This window comes from Salvelinus fontinalis, chromosome 1 (assembly GCF_029448725.1).
Source record: "Salvelinus fontinalis isolate EN_2023a chromosome 1, ASM2944872v1, whole genome shotgun sequence".
Lineage (NCBI taxonomy): Eukaryota > Metazoa > Chordata > Actinopteri > Salmoniformes > Salmonidae > Salvelinus > Salvelinus fontinalis.
The window spans coordinates 46,412,115-46,430,598 of record NC_074665.1 but is presented as its reverse complement, the minus strand read 5'-3'; the positions used below and the strand labels follow the sequence as shown (position 1 = coordinate 46,430,598).

Below are 18,484 nucleotides of genomic sequence, written 5' to 3'. Positions count from 1 at the left end.
CACAGGCACCCCAGCGGACGGCTATACCTGTCTGTCTTACTCAGTGTCAGGGCGGTAAGAGGGCTGTTGGAAAGGGGGGGCTGTTAGTAAGGGGGGGCGAGGTGAACTGCAGCTCGTTTTCTTGTTATTCCACCACGACTCGTCTCATGAAAATAAAATGTGTTCATTTCTCCTGAATAGGGGATTTATTGACTTAAGTGGGCTGAGCCGGAGTGAGATTGCCTCAGGGCTTCTGTGTAGGGGGGACCCCGCAGGTTCTAATGAATTGTAAAGCACATTATCTCACTTGCCCCACCCCCCCAGGCCCACTAAAAATAAACATGTCCCCTCAGAGAGAACTGACCTCCCTGTCAGTGAAAGACGAAGGGTTACCCCCTCCACCTCCTCCTCCTGTAACCCCCTGCCCCACCCTCCGTCCCCCCAGTACGTCTTTTTAGGTCTCTATATCTATATACGGCAGGCTCTGACACCTCCTGTCTGTCCAGGTAAACACACACACACACACACACACACACACACACACACACACACACACACACACACACACACACACACACACACACACACACACACACACACACACACACACACACACACAGCCCCCCTTTGTGACTGCACTTAGAATGGCTGGTTTTCTCTGGCCCTATAGTCTGCTTCAGAGTGTGTGTGAATGTGTCAACTGACCTAACCTGAATAGGACACATGAAATTACCGACACATTCCACTATACTACTGTGCATACACCTAAGCTGTGGGACACAGGATGCAGTATCCATTCCTAACAGTGATGCACCGAAGAAAATTCTTACTGTAAATTCTTACTGAGACTTTGGCTTGGTACAGTAGTTCTATTAATCACTGTCTTGACCCTCTCATCCTTTCAGAGCAGTGCAAAGCCCCTCCACACGTGAGGAAACATTCCGTATCCAAAAGCCTGCGCCACCTCTTCCAGCCTACCAGCAAATTTGTCAAAAGCTTGAAACGGTATTTAAGCATTTTACACCTTCTTATATCTCCTGCCTTCCATCTTCACTTTCATGAGAGTATTTATTTTCACACCTACAGTACCAGTCAAAGGTTTGGATACACCTACTCATTTAAAGGTTTTTCTTTATTTGTACTATTTTCTACATATGTATAATAATAGTGAAGATATCAAAACTATGAAATAACACATATGGAATCATGTAGTAACCAAAACAGTGTTTAACAAATCATTTCAATTTTGAGATTTTTCAAAGTAGCCACCCTTTGCCTTGATGACAGCTTTGAACACTCTTGGCATTCTCTCAACCAGCTTCATGAGGTAGTCACCTGGAATGCATTTCAATTAACAGGTGTGCCTTGTTAAAAGTTCATTTGTGGATTTTTTTTCCTTCTTAATGCGTATGAGCCAATCAGTTGTGTTGTGACAAGGTAGGGTTGGTATACAGAAGATAGCCCTATTTGGTAAAAGACCAAGTCCATATTATGGCAAGAACATCTCAAATAAGCAAAGAGAAATGGCAGTCCATCATTACTTTATTATTATTATTTTTATTTTTTTCACTTTTATTTAACCAGGTAGTCCAGTTGAGAACAAGTTCTCATTTACAACTGCGACCTGGCCAAGATAAAGAAAAGCAGTGCGACACAAACAACAACACAGAGTTACACATGGGATAAACAAACGTACAGTCAATAACACAATAGAAAAATCTATATACAATGTGTGCAAATGTAGAAAGGCAATAAATTGGCCATAGTGGCAAAATATTTACAATTTAGCATTAACACTGGAGTGATAGATGTGCAGATGATGATGTACAAGTAGAGATGCTGGGGTGCAAAAGAGCAACAAAAAACCCAAAAACAATATGGGGATGAGGTAGTTGGGTGGGCTATTTACAGATGGGCTGTGTACAGGTGCAGTGGTCAGTAAGCTGCTCTGACAGCTGATGCTCATAGTTAGTGAGGGAGATATAAGTCTCCAGCTTCATTGACTTTTGCAATTTGTTCCAGTCATTGGCACCAGAGAACTGGAAGGAAAGGCGGCCAAAGAGGTGTTGGCTTTGGGGATGACCAGTGAAATATACCTGCTGGAGCGCCTGCTACGGGTGGGTGGTGCTATGGTGACCAGTGAGCTGAGATAAGGCGGGGCTTTACCTAGTAAAGACATAGATGACCTGGAGCCAGTGGGTTTGGCGACGAATATGAAGCGAGGGCCAGCCAACGAGAGCATACAGGTCGCAGTGGTGCATAGTATATGGGGCTTTGGTGACTAAACGGATGGCACTGTGATAGACTACATCCAATTTGCTGAGTAGAGTGTTGGAGGCTATTTTCTAAATGACACCGCCGAAGTCAAGGATCGGTAGGATAGTCAGTTTTACAAAGGTATGTTTCGCAGCGTGAGTGAAGGAGGCTTTGTTGCGAAATAGGAAGCCGATTCTAGATAAAATTTTGGATTGGAGGTGCTTAACGTGAGTCTGGAAGGAGAGTTTACAGTCAAACCAGACACCTAGGTATTTGTAGTTGTCCACATATTCTAAGTCAGAACCGTCCAGAGTAGTGATGCTGGTCGGGCGGGCAGCGATCGGTTGAAGAGCATGCATTTAGTTTTTCTAGCATTTAAGGGCAGTTGGAGGCCACGGAAGGAGTGTTTTATGGCATTGGAGCTCGTTTGGAGGTTTGTTAGCACAGTGTCCAAAGAAGGGTCGGATGTATACAGAATGGTGTCGTCTGCGTAGAGGTGGATCAGAGAATCACCAGCAGCAAGAGCGACATCATTGATATATACAGAGAAAAGAGTCAGCCCGAGAATTGAAACCCCCATAGAGACTGCCACAGGCCCTCCGATTTGAAACACTGAACTCTATCTGAGAAGTAGTTGGTGAACCAGGCGAGGAAGTCATTTGAGATACCAAGGCTATTGAGTGTGCCGATAAGAATATGGTGATTGACAGAGTTGAAAACCTTGGTCAAGTCGATGAAGACGGCTGCACGGTACTGTCTTTTATCAATGGCGGTTATGATATTGTTTAGGACCTTGAGCATGGCTGAGGTGCCCCCATAACCAGCTCGGAAGCCGGATTGCATAGTGGAGAAGGTAGGGTGGGATTCTAAATGGTCGGTGATCTGTTTGTTAACTTGGCTTTAGGTCTGTAACAGTTTGGGTCTAGAGTGTCTCCCCTTTGAAGAGGGGGATGACCGCGGCATCTTTCTAATCTTTAGGGATCTCAGACGATACGAAAGAGAGGTTGAACAGGTTAGTAATAGGTGTTGCAAGAATTGCGGCGGATAATTTTAGAAAGAGAGGGTCCAGATTGTCTAGCCCAGCTGATTTGTAGGGGTCCAGATTTTGCAGCTCCTTCAGAAAATCATCTATCTGGATTTGGGTGAAGGAGAAGCGGGGGGGGGGGGGGGGGGGGGCTTGGGCAAGTTGCTGCGGGGGATGCAGAGCTGTTGGTAGGGGTAGCCAGGTGGAAAGCATTATCGTAGATTTATCGGTGGTGACAGTGTTTCCTAGCCTCAGTGCAGTGGGCAGCTGGGAGGAGGTGCTCTTATTCTCCATTGACTTTACAGTGGCTCAAAACTTTTGGGAATTAGTGCTACAGGATGCAAATTTTATTTGAAAAAGCTAGCCTTTTGTTTTCCTGACTGACTGTGTATATTGGTTCCTGACTTCCCTGAAAAGCTGCATGTCGCGGGGGCTATTCGATGCTAATGCAGTACGCCACAGGATGTTTTTGTGCTGGTCAAGGGCAGTCAAGTCTGGAGTGAACCAGGGGCTATATCTGTTCTTAGTTCAAATGTTTTGAATGGGGCATGCTTATTTAAGATGGAGAGGAAAGGACTTTTAAAGAACAACCAGGCATCCTCTACTGACAGAATGAGGTCAATATCCTTCCAGGATACCCGGGCCAGGTCGATTAGAAAGGCCTGTGATGAGGGGTGGTTGTTTGACCGTGGACCTATTACGGACGCAGGCAATGAGGCAGTGATCGCTGAGATCCTGGTTGAAGACCGCAGAGGTGTATTTGGAGGGCAAGTTGGTCAGGATGATATCTATGAGGGTGCCCATGTTTACAGATTTAGGGTTGTACCTGGTAGGTTCCTTGATCATTTGTGTGAGATTGAGAGCATCTAGCTTAGATTGTAGGATGGCCGGGGTGTTAAGCATATCCTAGTTTAGGTCACCTAACTGTACGAACTCTGAAGATAGAGTTTAAGACAGTGGTTCCCAAACTTTTTATAGTCCCGTACCCGTTCAAATGTTCAACCTCCAGCTGCGTACCTCCTCTAGCACCGGGGTCAGCGCACTCTCAAATGTTGTTTTTTGCCATAATTATAAGCCTGTCACACACACACTATACAATGCATTTATTAAACATAAGAATGAGTGTCACTTTTTGTCACAACCCAGCTCGTGGGAAGTGACAAAGAGCTCTTATAGGACCAGGGCACAAATAATAAGATAATAATAATCAATAATTTTGCTCCTTATTTAACCATCTTACATATAAAATCTTATTTGTTCATCGAAAATTGCGAATAACTCACCATGGGTTAATGAGAAGGGTGTGCTTGAAAGGATGCACATAACTCTGCAGTGTTGGGTTGTATTGGAGAGAGTCTCAGTCTTAAATCATTTTCCACACACAGTCTGTGCCTGTATTTAGTTTTCATGCTAGTGAGGGCCGAGAATCCACTCTCACATTGGTATGTGGTTGCAAAGGTCATCAGTGTCTTAACAGCACGATTTGCCAAGGCAGGATACTCTGAGCACAGCCCAATCCAGAAATCTGGCAGTGGCTTCTGATTAAATTCAATTTTCACAAAACCACTTGTTGAAATTTCGATGAGGCTCTCTTATTCAGATATTGGTAAGTGGACTGGAGGCAGGGCATGAAAGGAATAACCTGCTTAATTGCGCACCCAACTCACTCAGGTGCTTCGCTAAATCACATTTGACATTGTCTGTAAACTTGAGTTTATTCATACAATGAAAGACCTGTGTGTTGTCCTTGTTAATGCGGACAGAGAAGAGCTCCAACTTCTTAATCATAGCCTCAATTATGTCCCACACATTGAATATAGTTGCGGAGAGTCCCTGTAATCCTAGATTCAGATCATTCAGGTGAGAAAAAAAATCGCCCAGATAGGCCAGTCGTGTGAGAAACTCGGCATCATGCAAGCGGTCAGACAAGTGAAAATGATGGTCAGTAAAGAAAACTTTAAGCTCGTCTCTCAATAATAAAAAAACTTTGCCCCTTGATAACCAGCGCACTTCTGTATGTTGTAAAAGCGTTACATGGTCGCTGCCCATATCAATTCAAACTTTATTTGTCACTTGCGCCGAATACAACAAGTGTAGACTTTACCGTGAAATGCTTACTTACAAGCCCTTAACCAACAGTGCAGTTCAAGAAGAAGAAAATATTTACCAAGTAGGCTAAAATAAAAAAGTACAAATAAAAAGTAACACAATAAGAATAACAATAACGAGGCTATATATAGGGGGCACCGGTACCGAGTCAGTGTGCTAGTTAAGGTAATATGTATATGTAGGTGGGGGCGAAGTGACTATGCATAGGTAACAAACAAACAGCGAGTAGCAGCAGTGTACAAAAGGGGGGGGATATATGTAAATTGTCCGGTGGCGATTTTATCAATTTTTCAGCAGTCTTATGGCTTGGGGGTAGAAGCTGTTGAGGAGCCTTTTGGTCCTAGACTTGGCGCTCCGGTACCGCTTGCTGTGCGGTAGCAGAGAAAATAGTCTATAACTTGGGTAACTGGAGTCTCTGACAATTTTATGGGCTTTCCTCTGACACCGCCTATTAAATAGGTCCTGGATGGCAGGAAGCTTGGCCCCAGTGATGTACTGGGCCATTCGCAATACCCTCTGTAGCGCCTTACGGTCAGATGCCGAGCAGTTGCCATACCAGGCGGTGATGCAACCGGTCAGGAGGCTCTCGATGGTGCAGCTGTAGAACCTTTTGAGGCTCTGGGTACCCATGCCAAATCTTTTCAGTCTCCTGAGGGGGAAAAGGTTTTGTCGTGCCCTCTTCACGACTGTTTTGGTGTGTTTGGTATGTTTGGACCATGATAGTTTGTTGGTCATGTTTAAATTCTCGAGCCGCTCCACTACAGCCCTGTCGATGTTAATGGGGGCCTGTTTATAACATTGCATAGTGCAGAAAATACACGAGAGTTCAGGGGCCTTCCTTTAACAAAGTTAACCATTTTCACTGTAGTGTCCAAAACGTCTTTCAAGCTGTCAGGCATTCACTTGGCAGCAAGAGCCTCTCGGTGGATGCTGCAGTGTACCCAAGTGGCGTCGGGAGCAACTGCTTGCACGCTCATTACCACTCCACTATGTCTCCCTGTCATGGTTTTTGCGCCGTCAGTACGGATACCAACACATCTTGACCACCAAAGTCCATTTGATGTCACAAAGCTGTCCAGTTCTTTAAAAATGTCCTCTCCTGTTGTCCAGGCTTCCAGTGGTTTGCAGAACAGGATGTATTTCTTAATTGACCCCCCATAAATGTAACGGGCATATACCAGGAGCTATGCCAGGCCCGGCATGTCTGTTGATTCATCCAGCTGTAACGCATAGAATTCACTGGCTTGTATGCGCAGCAGTAATTGTTTCAACACATCTCCTGCCATGTCACTGACGAAGGCATTGTCTGTATTGTTTTTTGGGGCCTTTTCCCCCAGCATTGTCCCAAAACTCACCCAAATGTATAGCCCCGTTGGAAAATATAAATGGACTTTTTGAAAATGTGAATCGCATTTTTATTTGGCGTACCCCTGACAGCATTGCGCGTACACCTGGGGGGAATACCAGCTTTAAGACATTAAGGTCAGTCAATGCAGAACATTTCAAGAACGTTGAAAGTTTCTTCAAGTGCAGTCGCAAAAACCATCAAGCGCTATGATGAAACTGGCTCTCATGAGGACTGCCACAGGAAAGGAAGACCCAGAGTTACCTCTGCTGCAGAGGATATGTTCGTTAGAGTTACCAGCCTCAGAAATTGCAGCCCAAATAAATGCTGAACAGAGTTCAGACACAAGTAACAGACACATCTCAACATCAGCTGTTCAGAGGAGACTGCGTGAATCAGGCCTTCATGGTCAAATTCCTTCAAATAAACCACTACTAAAGGACACCGATAAAAATATGAGAATTGCTTGGGCCAAGAAACCGGAGCAATGGACATTAGACCGGTGGAAATTTGTCCTTTGGTCTGATGAGTCCAAATTTGATATTTTAGGTTTCAACCGCCGTGTCTTTGTGAGACGCAGAGTAGGAGAACAGAAACAGGAAGCATGGAGGAGGAGGTGTGATGGTGTGGGGGTGCTTTGCTGGTGACACTGTCTGTGATTTATTTAGAATTCAAGGCGCACTTAACCAGCATGGCTACCACATCATTCTGCATCGATACACCATCCCATCCCATCCCATCCAACAGGACAGTGACCTAAAACACACCTCCAGGATGTGTAAGGGCTATTTGAACAAGAAGGAGAGTGATGGAGTGCTGCGTCACATGACCTGGCCTCCACAATCACCCGACCTCAACCCAATTGAGATGGTGTAAAGGCTGTTTTCCTCCTCTTCGTCTGAAGAGGAGGAGTAGGGATCGGACCAAAACGCAGCGGTTGATGAATACATGAAGATTTATTAAAGCAAGACTAAACACGAAGATCACTTGATAACTACAAAGCAATAAACGATGTGAACAAACCTGAACTAGAGAACATATAACATGAACGCACGAACAGGAAGGCACACACGAAAATGAAAGAAAGAACGAAACAAAACGAAACAGTACCGTGTGGTGCGACATACACAGACACAGCAACAATCACCCACAAACAAACAGTGTGAACAGCCTACCTAAATATGGTTCTCAATCAGAGGAAACGTAAAACACCTGCCCCTGATTGAGAACCATATCAGGCTAATTAACCATGAACCCAACATAGAAACACATAACATAGAATGCCCACCCCAACTCACGCCCTGACCATACTAAACAAAGACAAAATAAAGGAAATCAGGTCAGGAACGTGACAGATGGTTTGGGATGAGTTGGACCGCAGAGTGAAGGAAAAGCAGTCAACAAGTGCTCAGCATATGTGGGAACTCCTTCAAGACTGTTGGAAAAGCAAAGAGTGGCTACTTTGAACAATCTAAAATCTAAAATATATTTTGATTTGTTTAACACTTTTTTGGTTACTACAGGATTCCATGTGTGTTATTTCATAGTTTTGATGTCTTCAGTATTATTCTACAATGTATAAAATAGTAAAAATAATGAAAAACCCTTGAATGAGTAGGTGTGTCCAAACCTTTGACTGGTACTGTATAAATGCTACGAATGCCACAAAATATCATCTCAAATGCCATTCTACCTATAGGCTATTGTGAGAATTAATAGTTCGAGGAGACCTTCATTGTGCTGTTGAGAATGAGTGACTTTGGAGAATTGATCAAAACTAACTGACTCTGATTTGTCTCTATGGTCCTCCAGAGGTCTCTACTTGACGTCTATATTCTACCGAGATGACAATGTACTCGTGACGCCTGAGGACCAGATCCCCATCGTAGAGATAGATGACTCCTACTCCAGCTCACTGATGCAGGACTTCCTATGGTTCACTAAGGTAACATACGGACTAGCTCCATACCTAACCATTCGCATTTTACAGTTTCCACTGGTATTTACCTGGTAGAAACTTAGGTGGTAACAGTTGGTACATTCTGGGACTTACAGTACTTCAAAGAATTCTACAAAATTGCTAACATGCTAACAACGTGGTACTCAGAGTTTTTTGCTTTAATGAGTCCTAAAGAAATAAACATGAATTGATTATTACTGTGTTATTACCATTTTATTCTAACTGCTTGTGTGTTTCTCCATCCCCAGGTGTCCTACCTATGGGAGGAGATTCCGTGGCTGCAGCAGTGTCTCAGCCCCTCCCAGTCTTCCTGCTCCTGCACCCTCCAGACACGCCTCAAGATGCTACAGGCCGTATCCCAACTACAGGCATGTCCTTACCCATCAATACTGTTACAAACATGACATAACACCTTAATACATAACACCTTAAATGGTGCGGGAGATATCCTAGCGGTTAAGAGCGTTAAGCCAGTAACCGAAAGGTCACCGGTTCGAATCGCCGAGCCGACAAGGTAAAAAATCTGCCTATGTTCCATTGAGCAAGGCACTTAACCCTAATTGCTCCTGTAAGTCGCTCTGGATAAAAGCGTCTGCTAAATGACTAAAACTGTAAATGTTAGTAACACCCTTATAACCACTCATGGTCATATGTCACTAGTTACCACTGATTACATGGTCAAAACCATACAATCTTGATTAAAAAAACAACTCCTCTCCAAAACCATGACATATTGATCAAATATTGGTCAGAACCATCAAATGTTAGTTGAAACCATCAGATTCTGGTCAAAACCATGTGTCTTTGAAAAGTTTTTTGGGGGGATGTTTTTGCAGGGAATGCTGGGAACTCAGGACCTGGGTCAGGTTTACTTTGAGCCAATCAAAGACAAGCATGGCAACGCTCTGCTGGTGTTGCTGAAGGACATGAACGTGTGTCCCAGTCTGGACGGGGTGAAGTGGACACATCTGTGTAAGCTTCAGCTTCAACGCAAGTCCATCTCGTCCCCCGAGGAGCCCACGGCCCTGGACACGCTGCTCATCACCCTCCACGTATGTCCCAGCCCACTACAACCTCTGGCGTTTAGAGCTTAGCAATGTAACGTTAGTGACAACGAGACCCTTTTCCTTAAACATTACAGAATCCCCAGAGAATAAGGTGAGGTAATTTGAAATAGCTAATTGGATTGAGTTTGAATCTGAGGAAAATTACGCAAGCTTTAGGTATTCATTTGAACAGCGTACAAATTAGCATGTTCAAAAGAGGCTAAGGCTGCATTCATACCAAACCAAAACCACAATGTAGATTAAACAGTTCCCTATATTTACCCTTCACCACATTGTATGTGTTTATTTTAATTGTACACACGGCAATCCGCTGCCTGTCATGCCAATGTGCATGTCACTTGTATCTAAGTAGTCTATCAAGCTAGTCCAGTTGACTCACAGTCACGGCAGACATTTAGTCACAGCAGAACAGCAAAACAGCTCCTGTAATCTCCTGTACGCTCAAATTCCCTGAAATACCATTAATTTAAATAAGAGTCTTTCAGACATACAACGCAATTTTAAAATATTCAGACCCCTGGACTTTCTCCACATTTTGTTACGTTACAGCCTTATTCTAAAATGGATTAAATAAAACATTTTCCTCATCAATCTGCACACAATACTCCCTAATGACAAAGTGAAACAGGTTTTTAAATATTTTTGTAAATTTATTACAAATAAAAAACAGAAATGCCTTATTTATATAAGTATTCAGACACTTTACTATGAGACTCGAAATTGAGCTTACTGTAGGTACATCCTGTTTCCATTGATCATCCTTGAGACGTTTCTACAACTTGATTGAAGTCCACCTGTGGTAAATTCAATTCGATTGGACATGATTTGGAAAGGCACACACCTGTCTAAATAGGGTCCAACAGTCGACAGTGCATGTCAGAGCAAAAACCAAGCCATGAGGTTGAAGGAATTGTCCGTAGAGCTCCGAGCCAGGATTGTTACGAGGCACAGATCTGGGGAAGGGTACCAAAAAATGTCTGCAGCCTTGAAGGTCCCCAAGAACACAGTGGCCTCCATCATTATCATATGAAAGATATTTGGAACCACCAAGACACTTCCTGGAGCTGCCCGCCCGGCCAAATTGATCATTAGGGGGAGAAGGGCCTTGGCCAGGGTTGTGACCAAGAACCCATTGGTCACTCTGATAGAGCTCCAGAGTTCCTCTGTGGAGATGGGAGAACCTTCCAGAAGGACAACCATCTCTGTACCAATCCACCAATCAGGCCTTTATGGTAGAGTGGCCAAACAGAAGCCACTCCTCAGTTTGCCAAAAGGCAACTAAAGTACTCTCAGACCATGTGAAACAAGATTCTCTGGTCTAATAAAACCAAGATTGAACTCTTTGGTCTGAATGCCAAGCATCACATATGGAGGAAACCTGGCACCATCCCTACAGTGAAGCATGGTGGTGTCAGCATCATGCTGTGGGGATGTTTTTCAGTGGCAGGGACTGGGAGACTAGTCAGGATTGAGGGAAAGATGAACGGACCACAGAGAGTGTACAGAGAGATCCTTGATGAAAACCTGCTTTAGAGCACTCAGGACCTCAGTTTGGGACGAAGGTTTACCTTCCAATAGGACAATGAGACTAAGCACACAGCCAGGACAACACAGAAGTGGCTTTGGGACAAGTCTGGCCCACCCAGAGCCCAGACTTGAACCCGATCGAATATATCTGGAGAGACCTGAAAATAGCTAAATAGCTCTGCAGCGACGCTCCCCATCCAACCTGACAGAGCTTGAGAGGATCTTCAAAGAAGAATGGGAGAAACTCCCCAAATAAAGGTGTGCCAAACGTGTAGTGTCATACCCAAGAAGACTCAAAGCTGTAATTGCTGCCAAAGGTGATTCAACAAAGTACTGAGTAAAGGGTCTGGAATACTTATGTAAATGTTGTTTTTTAGTTTTTTCTATTTAATACATTTGCAAACATTTAAAAAAGTGCTTTGTCATTATGGGGTATAGTGTGTAGATTGATGTGGGAAAAATACAATTTAATCAATGTTAGTATAAGGCTGTAACGTAACAAAATGTGGAAAAAAGTCAAGGGGTCTGAATACTTTCCGAATGCACTGTACAGTACAAACATACGTTTTCATTAAGTAGTTCTCAGAATCTGTTGTAGACGTACCAATTTCAAATCAATAGGTTTACCAAACAATTATCAATTAAGAGCAGTTGGCTTTAGCAATAGTAAAATGTATTTTAACAAATGTGAAGACAATCATATAAAAGGGATGTGATCATTGCATTGTGAAAAGCAATTACTTTATATGAACATGTATTGCAATCTGAAACGTGAATTTCTAGATGAAATTCTGATTAATAAGTTTAGTGAAAAAGTGACTGTGTGATTTTGTGTGTTGTCCTTAGTCAACTGAAATTGTGCTTAAGAGTTTTGAAGCAACTGCCGTTTTAAGGATCTGTTTTGAATTATGTACTAAGCATTGTGAAAATGTACCACACACTTGTGAAAATGCACCAAAGCGATAGAAAGAAACTGTAAATATAGTTTATGATGCCAAATATGAACAGATTATATGATTGAAAACATATGAAATGCATTATTATTTCACATTAACCAACAAAAAAATACAAAAGACCACAGACTGGAGCAAGCTGATCCTCAAAGCCCTCAAAGCAACAACATCATCTAAATAAATGACATCAAAATAAACCATTTCAAAGGCCATCCCAGACGTCAACAACGGCTGTCTCATACCTTTCCCGTCTGGTTCCCATCGTCTCTTTCAGGAGAAGCTGGCGTACCACAGACGGAGCAGGAAGCTCCTCTCCCCAGGCCTGTACCTGGGCTACCTGAAGCTGTGTAGCTCTGTGGACCAGATCAGAGCCCTGGTGCCTCAGAAGCTACCCAACGTCCTCTGTCATGCTAAGATACGAGACAACTGTAATGTGTCTAGGTGAAGTACCTGGATACCAGCCACCGGGGTTTATCAGTGAATTCATTGATTTCATGTTATGGTGTTGTTATTGAAATACTAGCCATTGTCGGTAATATATTTGTAACTGTGTGTGTTTGCGTGTGTGTGTGTGTGTATCAGGGAGGAGTGGCAGTGGCTGCAGGCCCTCAGTTCTCTGGAGGAGTCTCTGGAGATGGACCAGGATGTGCAGAGCGCTCCACACCGCCTCCTACAGGACCTACGCAGCGCTGCCAAGGACCTCATGGCCCACATGAACATCCCTGTCAGCCAGGTCAGCACTCATCCATCCACCCATCCATCCATCCATCCACCCACCCAGCCATCCATCCATCTATCAACTCATCCATCCATCTATCAACTCACCCATTCCATCCGTCCGTCACTGCAGACGTACTGTAGGTTGGGTGGAATGCGGTTATGCCAGCGCTTCCAAAGGTTTCTTATGGGAATGGGTGGCTTGTAGATCCCGAGCCTTCCAAAACAGAAGCAACGACAGCAACAACCCAAAGATGACCACAGCAACAAGCTATAGTTGTACTGTAGCTGTAATACATTTCAAGCATCCTTCCATCCATTACTATCCATCGCATGGCATCGATGTCCTCGTTGTGACGCAGTATGCTGTCCCGTTGTCCCAGGTGCAGGACTTCCGTATCTACGCCCAGGAGGTGTTGGAATTTGGGGACAAGGTGTCCTTCCTGCTACTGCTGCCCCCCTCAGACGACGTGTGTACGGCCCCCGGCCAGAGCAACCCCTACTCCCCCCGGTCAGGCTTCCTCACCCTGCCTCTGCAGATCTTTGAGCTGGGTCAGTACTGCTCTGTCTAGTGGGACGTCCTTATGTCTTCCAATTACTGTTATTTATTCCACTACAGTCATTCAGTTGACATCCGATTGATTGGCCTATTGTGACTTTAAATTGTTTGCGCGGTTGACTCAAATGAATTCATGCTTGAGACTGTTGGGAGAGTGTGCACTAAACCCTAAGCAATTACAAGTATTAAAAAGTGAAACATATCTGAAGTGCATAAAGTCAACTGCATAAAGTACATTTGGGAAAACGGTGTTTTTCTATCAGCTATTTAGTCTTTTTTAAAATCTAGATAATAAGTCTGTCCTGTGCCCTTTTCTATCCTGTCCCCCCCTCTACAGTTCACTTTGATGCCTACTGCCCCAGCTTCATAGGGCAGTACTGCCGTGTGTCTGCCCTGCTGGAGCTGGAGTCGCTCATGTCCCAGCAGACCCTGAGGGAGGCCTTCTCTGAGACGGAGCTCCACGCCGCCAAGCAGAAACACCAGCAGGTCCAGGAGCACATGCAGGTAGGCGGGAGTCATAGCTGAGCTAACCGTAACCTAGATACCCTGATCTGGATGTTGTTTCCAATTGCTCCATAATAGTGGAAACTACAGTCATATCAGAGCTAAGCAAGCATCACACAAGGAGCTAAAAGACCACCTGGAGCTCATTTGTAGCACATGGTGTTTCAAAGAGCACAAAAAGTAAACAATATTGCATTTGAAAGAGCACAAAAAGTTAACAATGTATTTTTCCTGCATGTTTCCCCCTATTACAGCAAATGGAGGAGGTGTGGCGGGAGGCGCGGTGGATCATGGACGCCCTGCAGTATGCCCGCTACAAGCAGCCCACCGGGGCCATTTCCCTGGCCTGGATCATCCACTTCTCCATGGACGCAGTGCCCGACACGCCCCGCTCCACCTCCTCCCAGCCAGACTACCTTCCCTCACCCATGCCCTCCCCTGAACCCAGCCGCAAGCACTCTGGTAAGACCCCGAGAACCTATCTTATAGGGGGCAGAGATAGGGCAAGGGGTTTTTACTCCTGATCACACAGTCTTGTGGTGTACGGTCCATTCTACTAGAAAATAAATTATTATTTGTGTATGTGTGGCTTATATAAAGGGGAATGGTTGTGTGTGTTTTACCCACAGGGAATGATTGTGTGTGGTTGACCTAAAGATGAATAATTGTGTTTTTTGTTTCTCCCTCACAGTAGACTTCCACGGTCTCTCAGATGAAGAGGGTTCCTCTGAGGTCTTCCTCACCACTGACAGCGACTACGACTCTAGCCGTGCCCAGAGCCCCCGCGAGTTGGACCTTCTGCCCCCCTCGCCCCTCTCCTCCTCCGGCGGCGGTGTGGGAGGAGGGGGTGGAGGGGGTTCAGGGACAGGAGCGCTGAGAGACTCCACCCCAGACGTGCTCCAGGCCTCGGAGCCCCAAACAGGCCCTACCGGCGAACAACGGCTGAGCGGAGGGGGGCCCGGTGGGGAGAGGCGGAGGGGCAGGGGGGGTCCCATGGAGCTCTTCGACAGCGACTTCATCCTACCCAGCAGGCAAATCGAACTACTGAGGATCACGGAGAAGAGGCAGGCCTTCTGTGTGAGAACCAGTAGTCTTGAATTCCCCTCTTCCTCTGGTTGTCATACTGCACACTCACCCTCACCATCCTCCTCCCCCCACCGCCGCTGGCACCGACCCTCCTCTGTGGACCGCTGCTGCCCTGCTGAGCGATGCCTGCCGCACCCCCAGCCCCCCGCTCGCACCCTGTCAGAGGACAGCGGCACCCAGAGGCTCTCAGGTTCCCCTTCGCCCGGTGCCCACAGGAAAGGCTGGCACGCCACGCTCCGGGTGTACCCGCAGTACCGAACCGGGCTACCCAAGGAAACCAGTGTCAAGGTATGTGGAACTTGGCTTGAGGATGTCCGGGTTCAATGAATTGTTGTTCATGTTTGGGTAACTCTTTAATTTGGGTATCCAATTATAAAACTGTCATAACTCTGCCCCAGTTGTAACATTGAAACCCCTTTTAACCATTCACCTTCTGCTTAATCTGATTGCCTCTGTTCCTCTTTCTCTTCCACTCTCTATCCCTCCCCTCATCTCTCTGTCTCTCTCTCTCCCTCCCAGCTGCGGGTGACCCCAGGCACGTCGGCCAGGGAGATGGTCCAGCTGGTGGTGCAGGAGATGAACGCGGTGTCGCGCCGGCTCCTCAGTGGTAGCAGTAGCAGTAGTAATGGAGGGGGAGCGGAGGGGGAGAAGTGTCTGTACAGCCCTGAGCAGCTGGAGCACTTTGGACTGGTGCTGGTGGTGGACGGCAGGGAGAAGTGGCTCCAGGATGACTTCTGTCCCCTGGAGCTGCAGAACCCCTGGCTCCGGGGCAAGCTGTGTGTCCGCATCAAGGAGTACTCGCCCCTGGCACTGCAGTACAGCAGGGCGACTACTGTTTGAAACTAAGAGGTGGGGAAGGATTCGGGGGCGGGGGACTTTAGGTCTGGACTACTAGATGGAAGTTCCTCCTTCAGGAATGTTGGAACGTGAACTTTTAACGTTTTACATGGGCCAAAGCAAGGCAGCCTACCTGGGATGAACTTCCACTGGAATTTTCTCCAATTTTCTCCCTCTCTTTCTCTCTCTTTCAAACCTTTTTCCCTCTTCGGTTGTTTTTACCGTCCAGCTACTGTAGCTACAGAGCATAGTCGGTGGTTTTATGTTTGTTTGTTTGTTGTTAACTGAAATGCTGCTGTGAGACTCTGTTTTCATGAAGTCTCTTCCCACCCCATGTAAACGACACTTTCTTCCTCAATGCTCAGCTGGACATCAAGTGTACAAAAGGAAATGGGAAACTGTTGTTATTATATTATTTGCATCACCAAACGTCAAAGCCCAAAAAAGGGATGTGACGTGAGGAAGATTAATGAATGAATGCTACCGCGCTTCGGCATGGGGCGGGATTGACAGCAACACATTTGCCAGAACGCGGCCAGAACGCCACGGTATCGTCATCTGCAGCCACATGCGGGTGGACAAGCCTTTTCCTATGAACTTTTCCTATGAACTCTCTCTCTCTCTCTCTCTCTCTCTCTCTCTCTCGCTCTCTCTCTCTTGCTCTCTCTCTCTCTCGCTCTCATTCCAAGAGGCTGTTGGCTGCAACCCTGCAGCCGGCCTTCCCGACGTTCCCAGGATGTGGGCCCTGGACTCTTCCCAGAGGGCCCAGCGCGAGGGAAGGGGGCTGGCGTCTCCCAGCTCGGGACAGAATCTGGAATCTGCCCTGCGGTTTGACCTCTAAGTTTGTCACTCTGTCAGACTCGCCTCCCCTGGCCACTGTTGTAACTTTGGGAAGGAGAGAGCCAGGAGTACAGAGGATTGCACACAAGAGGGAGGGAGGGAGGCTGCAATGTCTTTGGGATTCTGGCACTTACTTTCTGGTGTTTCTTTTTCGTCCTGAGTGCAGGAGAAAATACTTTGTACATGGTGACTCCCGCCAATCTGTGGTGAAGTCATAAAACAAACCATCATCTCATCCAACTTAGCCATCGAAAAGGCATAGAAAGCAGATTTGGATTTTTGAAAGACAAAACCCAAACAGGAACAAAGAAAGAGAAGCAATACTTTACTTCCACGTGGTTTTTTCTCGTTTGTTTCTTTGTGATTCGAGACGATTGTACACCTTCCAGAATTCGTCAAAAGTCTGGGCCATGCTAGCCATGTGCTAACCGATAGCCAGTGCAGTGTTATCCAGGCCGCTGGTACTCCAGTCCGACCATTAAGAGGTGTTTATCTCCTCATTGGGGGTCTGTTCGTCTGTACAGTGCTGTAAGTACTCCAATGGAAATAGGATTGGCCAAGTTGCTCTTCAACATGACGCTATAGGCTCCTTCCACTCACAGTAACTGCAGGCTTTGGATTTAGTCTAGCACTCGTCTTCGTGTTCATTAGGTAGAAAGGCAGAACCTTCAATGCACTCCTTCTTTGGACTTAAATAGCATTTGAAAAGGTTCAAACAGAAGGCATTTCAACCACGTATGAAAGACCCTGGTTGAATATGATGTTTGAAATGAAAGCCTGCACTTACTGTAACATTGTGGGTCCAGAAAAGTTTAAACCTGTTCTTGAACCTTCTACCCTGTTCTAGTCTTTCCTTAGACGTGGTTGTGTTCTCCGAGCCTGATATAAGTGTTTACAGAGTTTAGTTTCCTTTATCCTCCCCAAAAACGTGTGTTTACATATAACTACAACAAAAAAAAAGTCTTAATAGAGCAACTGATGTGAAGTTGTAATTGAAAAGTATTGGTTCTACTGATGGTTTGAACTCTTCTGTTTGCGCTTAGATGTATCTTTAATTCACATCGTTAAAGACATTTTTTTTTTTTACAAGGGCAGACTGCGAAAAACAACAACAACAATATAGAGAAAAACTGGACTGAATGTATCTACTGTTAGACGTCGGGCTGCTGGGTCTGTCAAGAGTATAGAAGTCAGAGGTCAATTCTGAAGGGTGGAGGGGCAGAGGGTAAAGGGGGTTTGTGTCTCCCTTACCAGCCAAAGGAGAAGGAAAGCTCCATCTTGGACCCTTGGCAGATCCACTGAGCATAGTCATGAAGTCATTTTTTTAAAATCTATTTTTATTGAACAATAAATTAATATTATCAAATAAATCTGTTGTTTTGAGGGTTTCTTGTTTTTAACCGATCGCCACGGAGGATTGCAGGAAGTAGACATGGTTGCACGTTTGACCCGCTCAAAGTTCGGAGATGCTTTTAAAAAAAAATTGATGTCTGCCCTTTTTAACACATCCTGTCTTCGCGATGAACCCTTTGGAGGTGTTCGAGATATCGTAGAGTTTCGGTGGTGTTCTCCAAGAAATCTCACCATGTTTCAGACTAGGCATGTTGGAGGTTTGAAGGGCATCCTGTATTAATTAAGGCATCCACTCGCAAACCAGCTCCAACTGGTGAAGGAGAATCCGTGAGGAAATCTAATTTCAGATACAAAACGTGTGCCCTGCC

At 45.5% G+C, this 18,484-nt stretch overlaps 1 protein-coding gene across 4 annotated transcripts in view; it reads left to right on the top strand.

Moving 5' to 3' along the window:
• The window catches only part of LOC129855798 (ankyrin repeat and fibronectin type-III domain-containing protein 1), a 285,590-nt gene extending 267,457 nt beyond the window's left edge, over positions 1-18,133 (top strand). For 3 of the 4 annotated variants that reach the window (XM_055923840.1, XM_055923824.1, XM_055923849.1), the window contains 11 exons: positions 885-984; positions 8,526-8,658; positions 8,922-9,041; positions 9,510-9,725; positions 12,495-12,661; positions 12,803-12,953; positions 13,321-13,489; positions 13,834-14,000; positions 14,255-14,462; positions 14,692-15,374; positions 15,606-18,133. In XM_055923840.1, the coding sequence (XP_055779815.1) occupies positions 885-984; positions 8,526-8,658; positions 8,922-9,041; positions 9,510-9,725; positions 12,495-12,661; positions 12,803-12,953; positions 13,321-13,489; positions 13,834-14,000; positions 14,255-14,462; positions 14,692-15,374; positions 15,606-15,926 (2,435 nt within the window). In that variant the 3' untranslated portion in view covers positions 15,927-18,133. The remainder of the gene's footprint in view (positions 1-884; positions 985-8,525; positions 8,659-8,921; positions 9,042-9,509; positions 9,726-12,494; positions 12,662-12,802; positions 12,954-13,320; positions 13,490-13,833; positions 14,001-14,254; positions 14,463-14,691; positions 15,375-15,605) is intronic. The other variant, XM_055923833.1, reaches the window with a different exon arrangement.
• Positions 18,134-18,484: the final 351 nt, after the last annotated feature.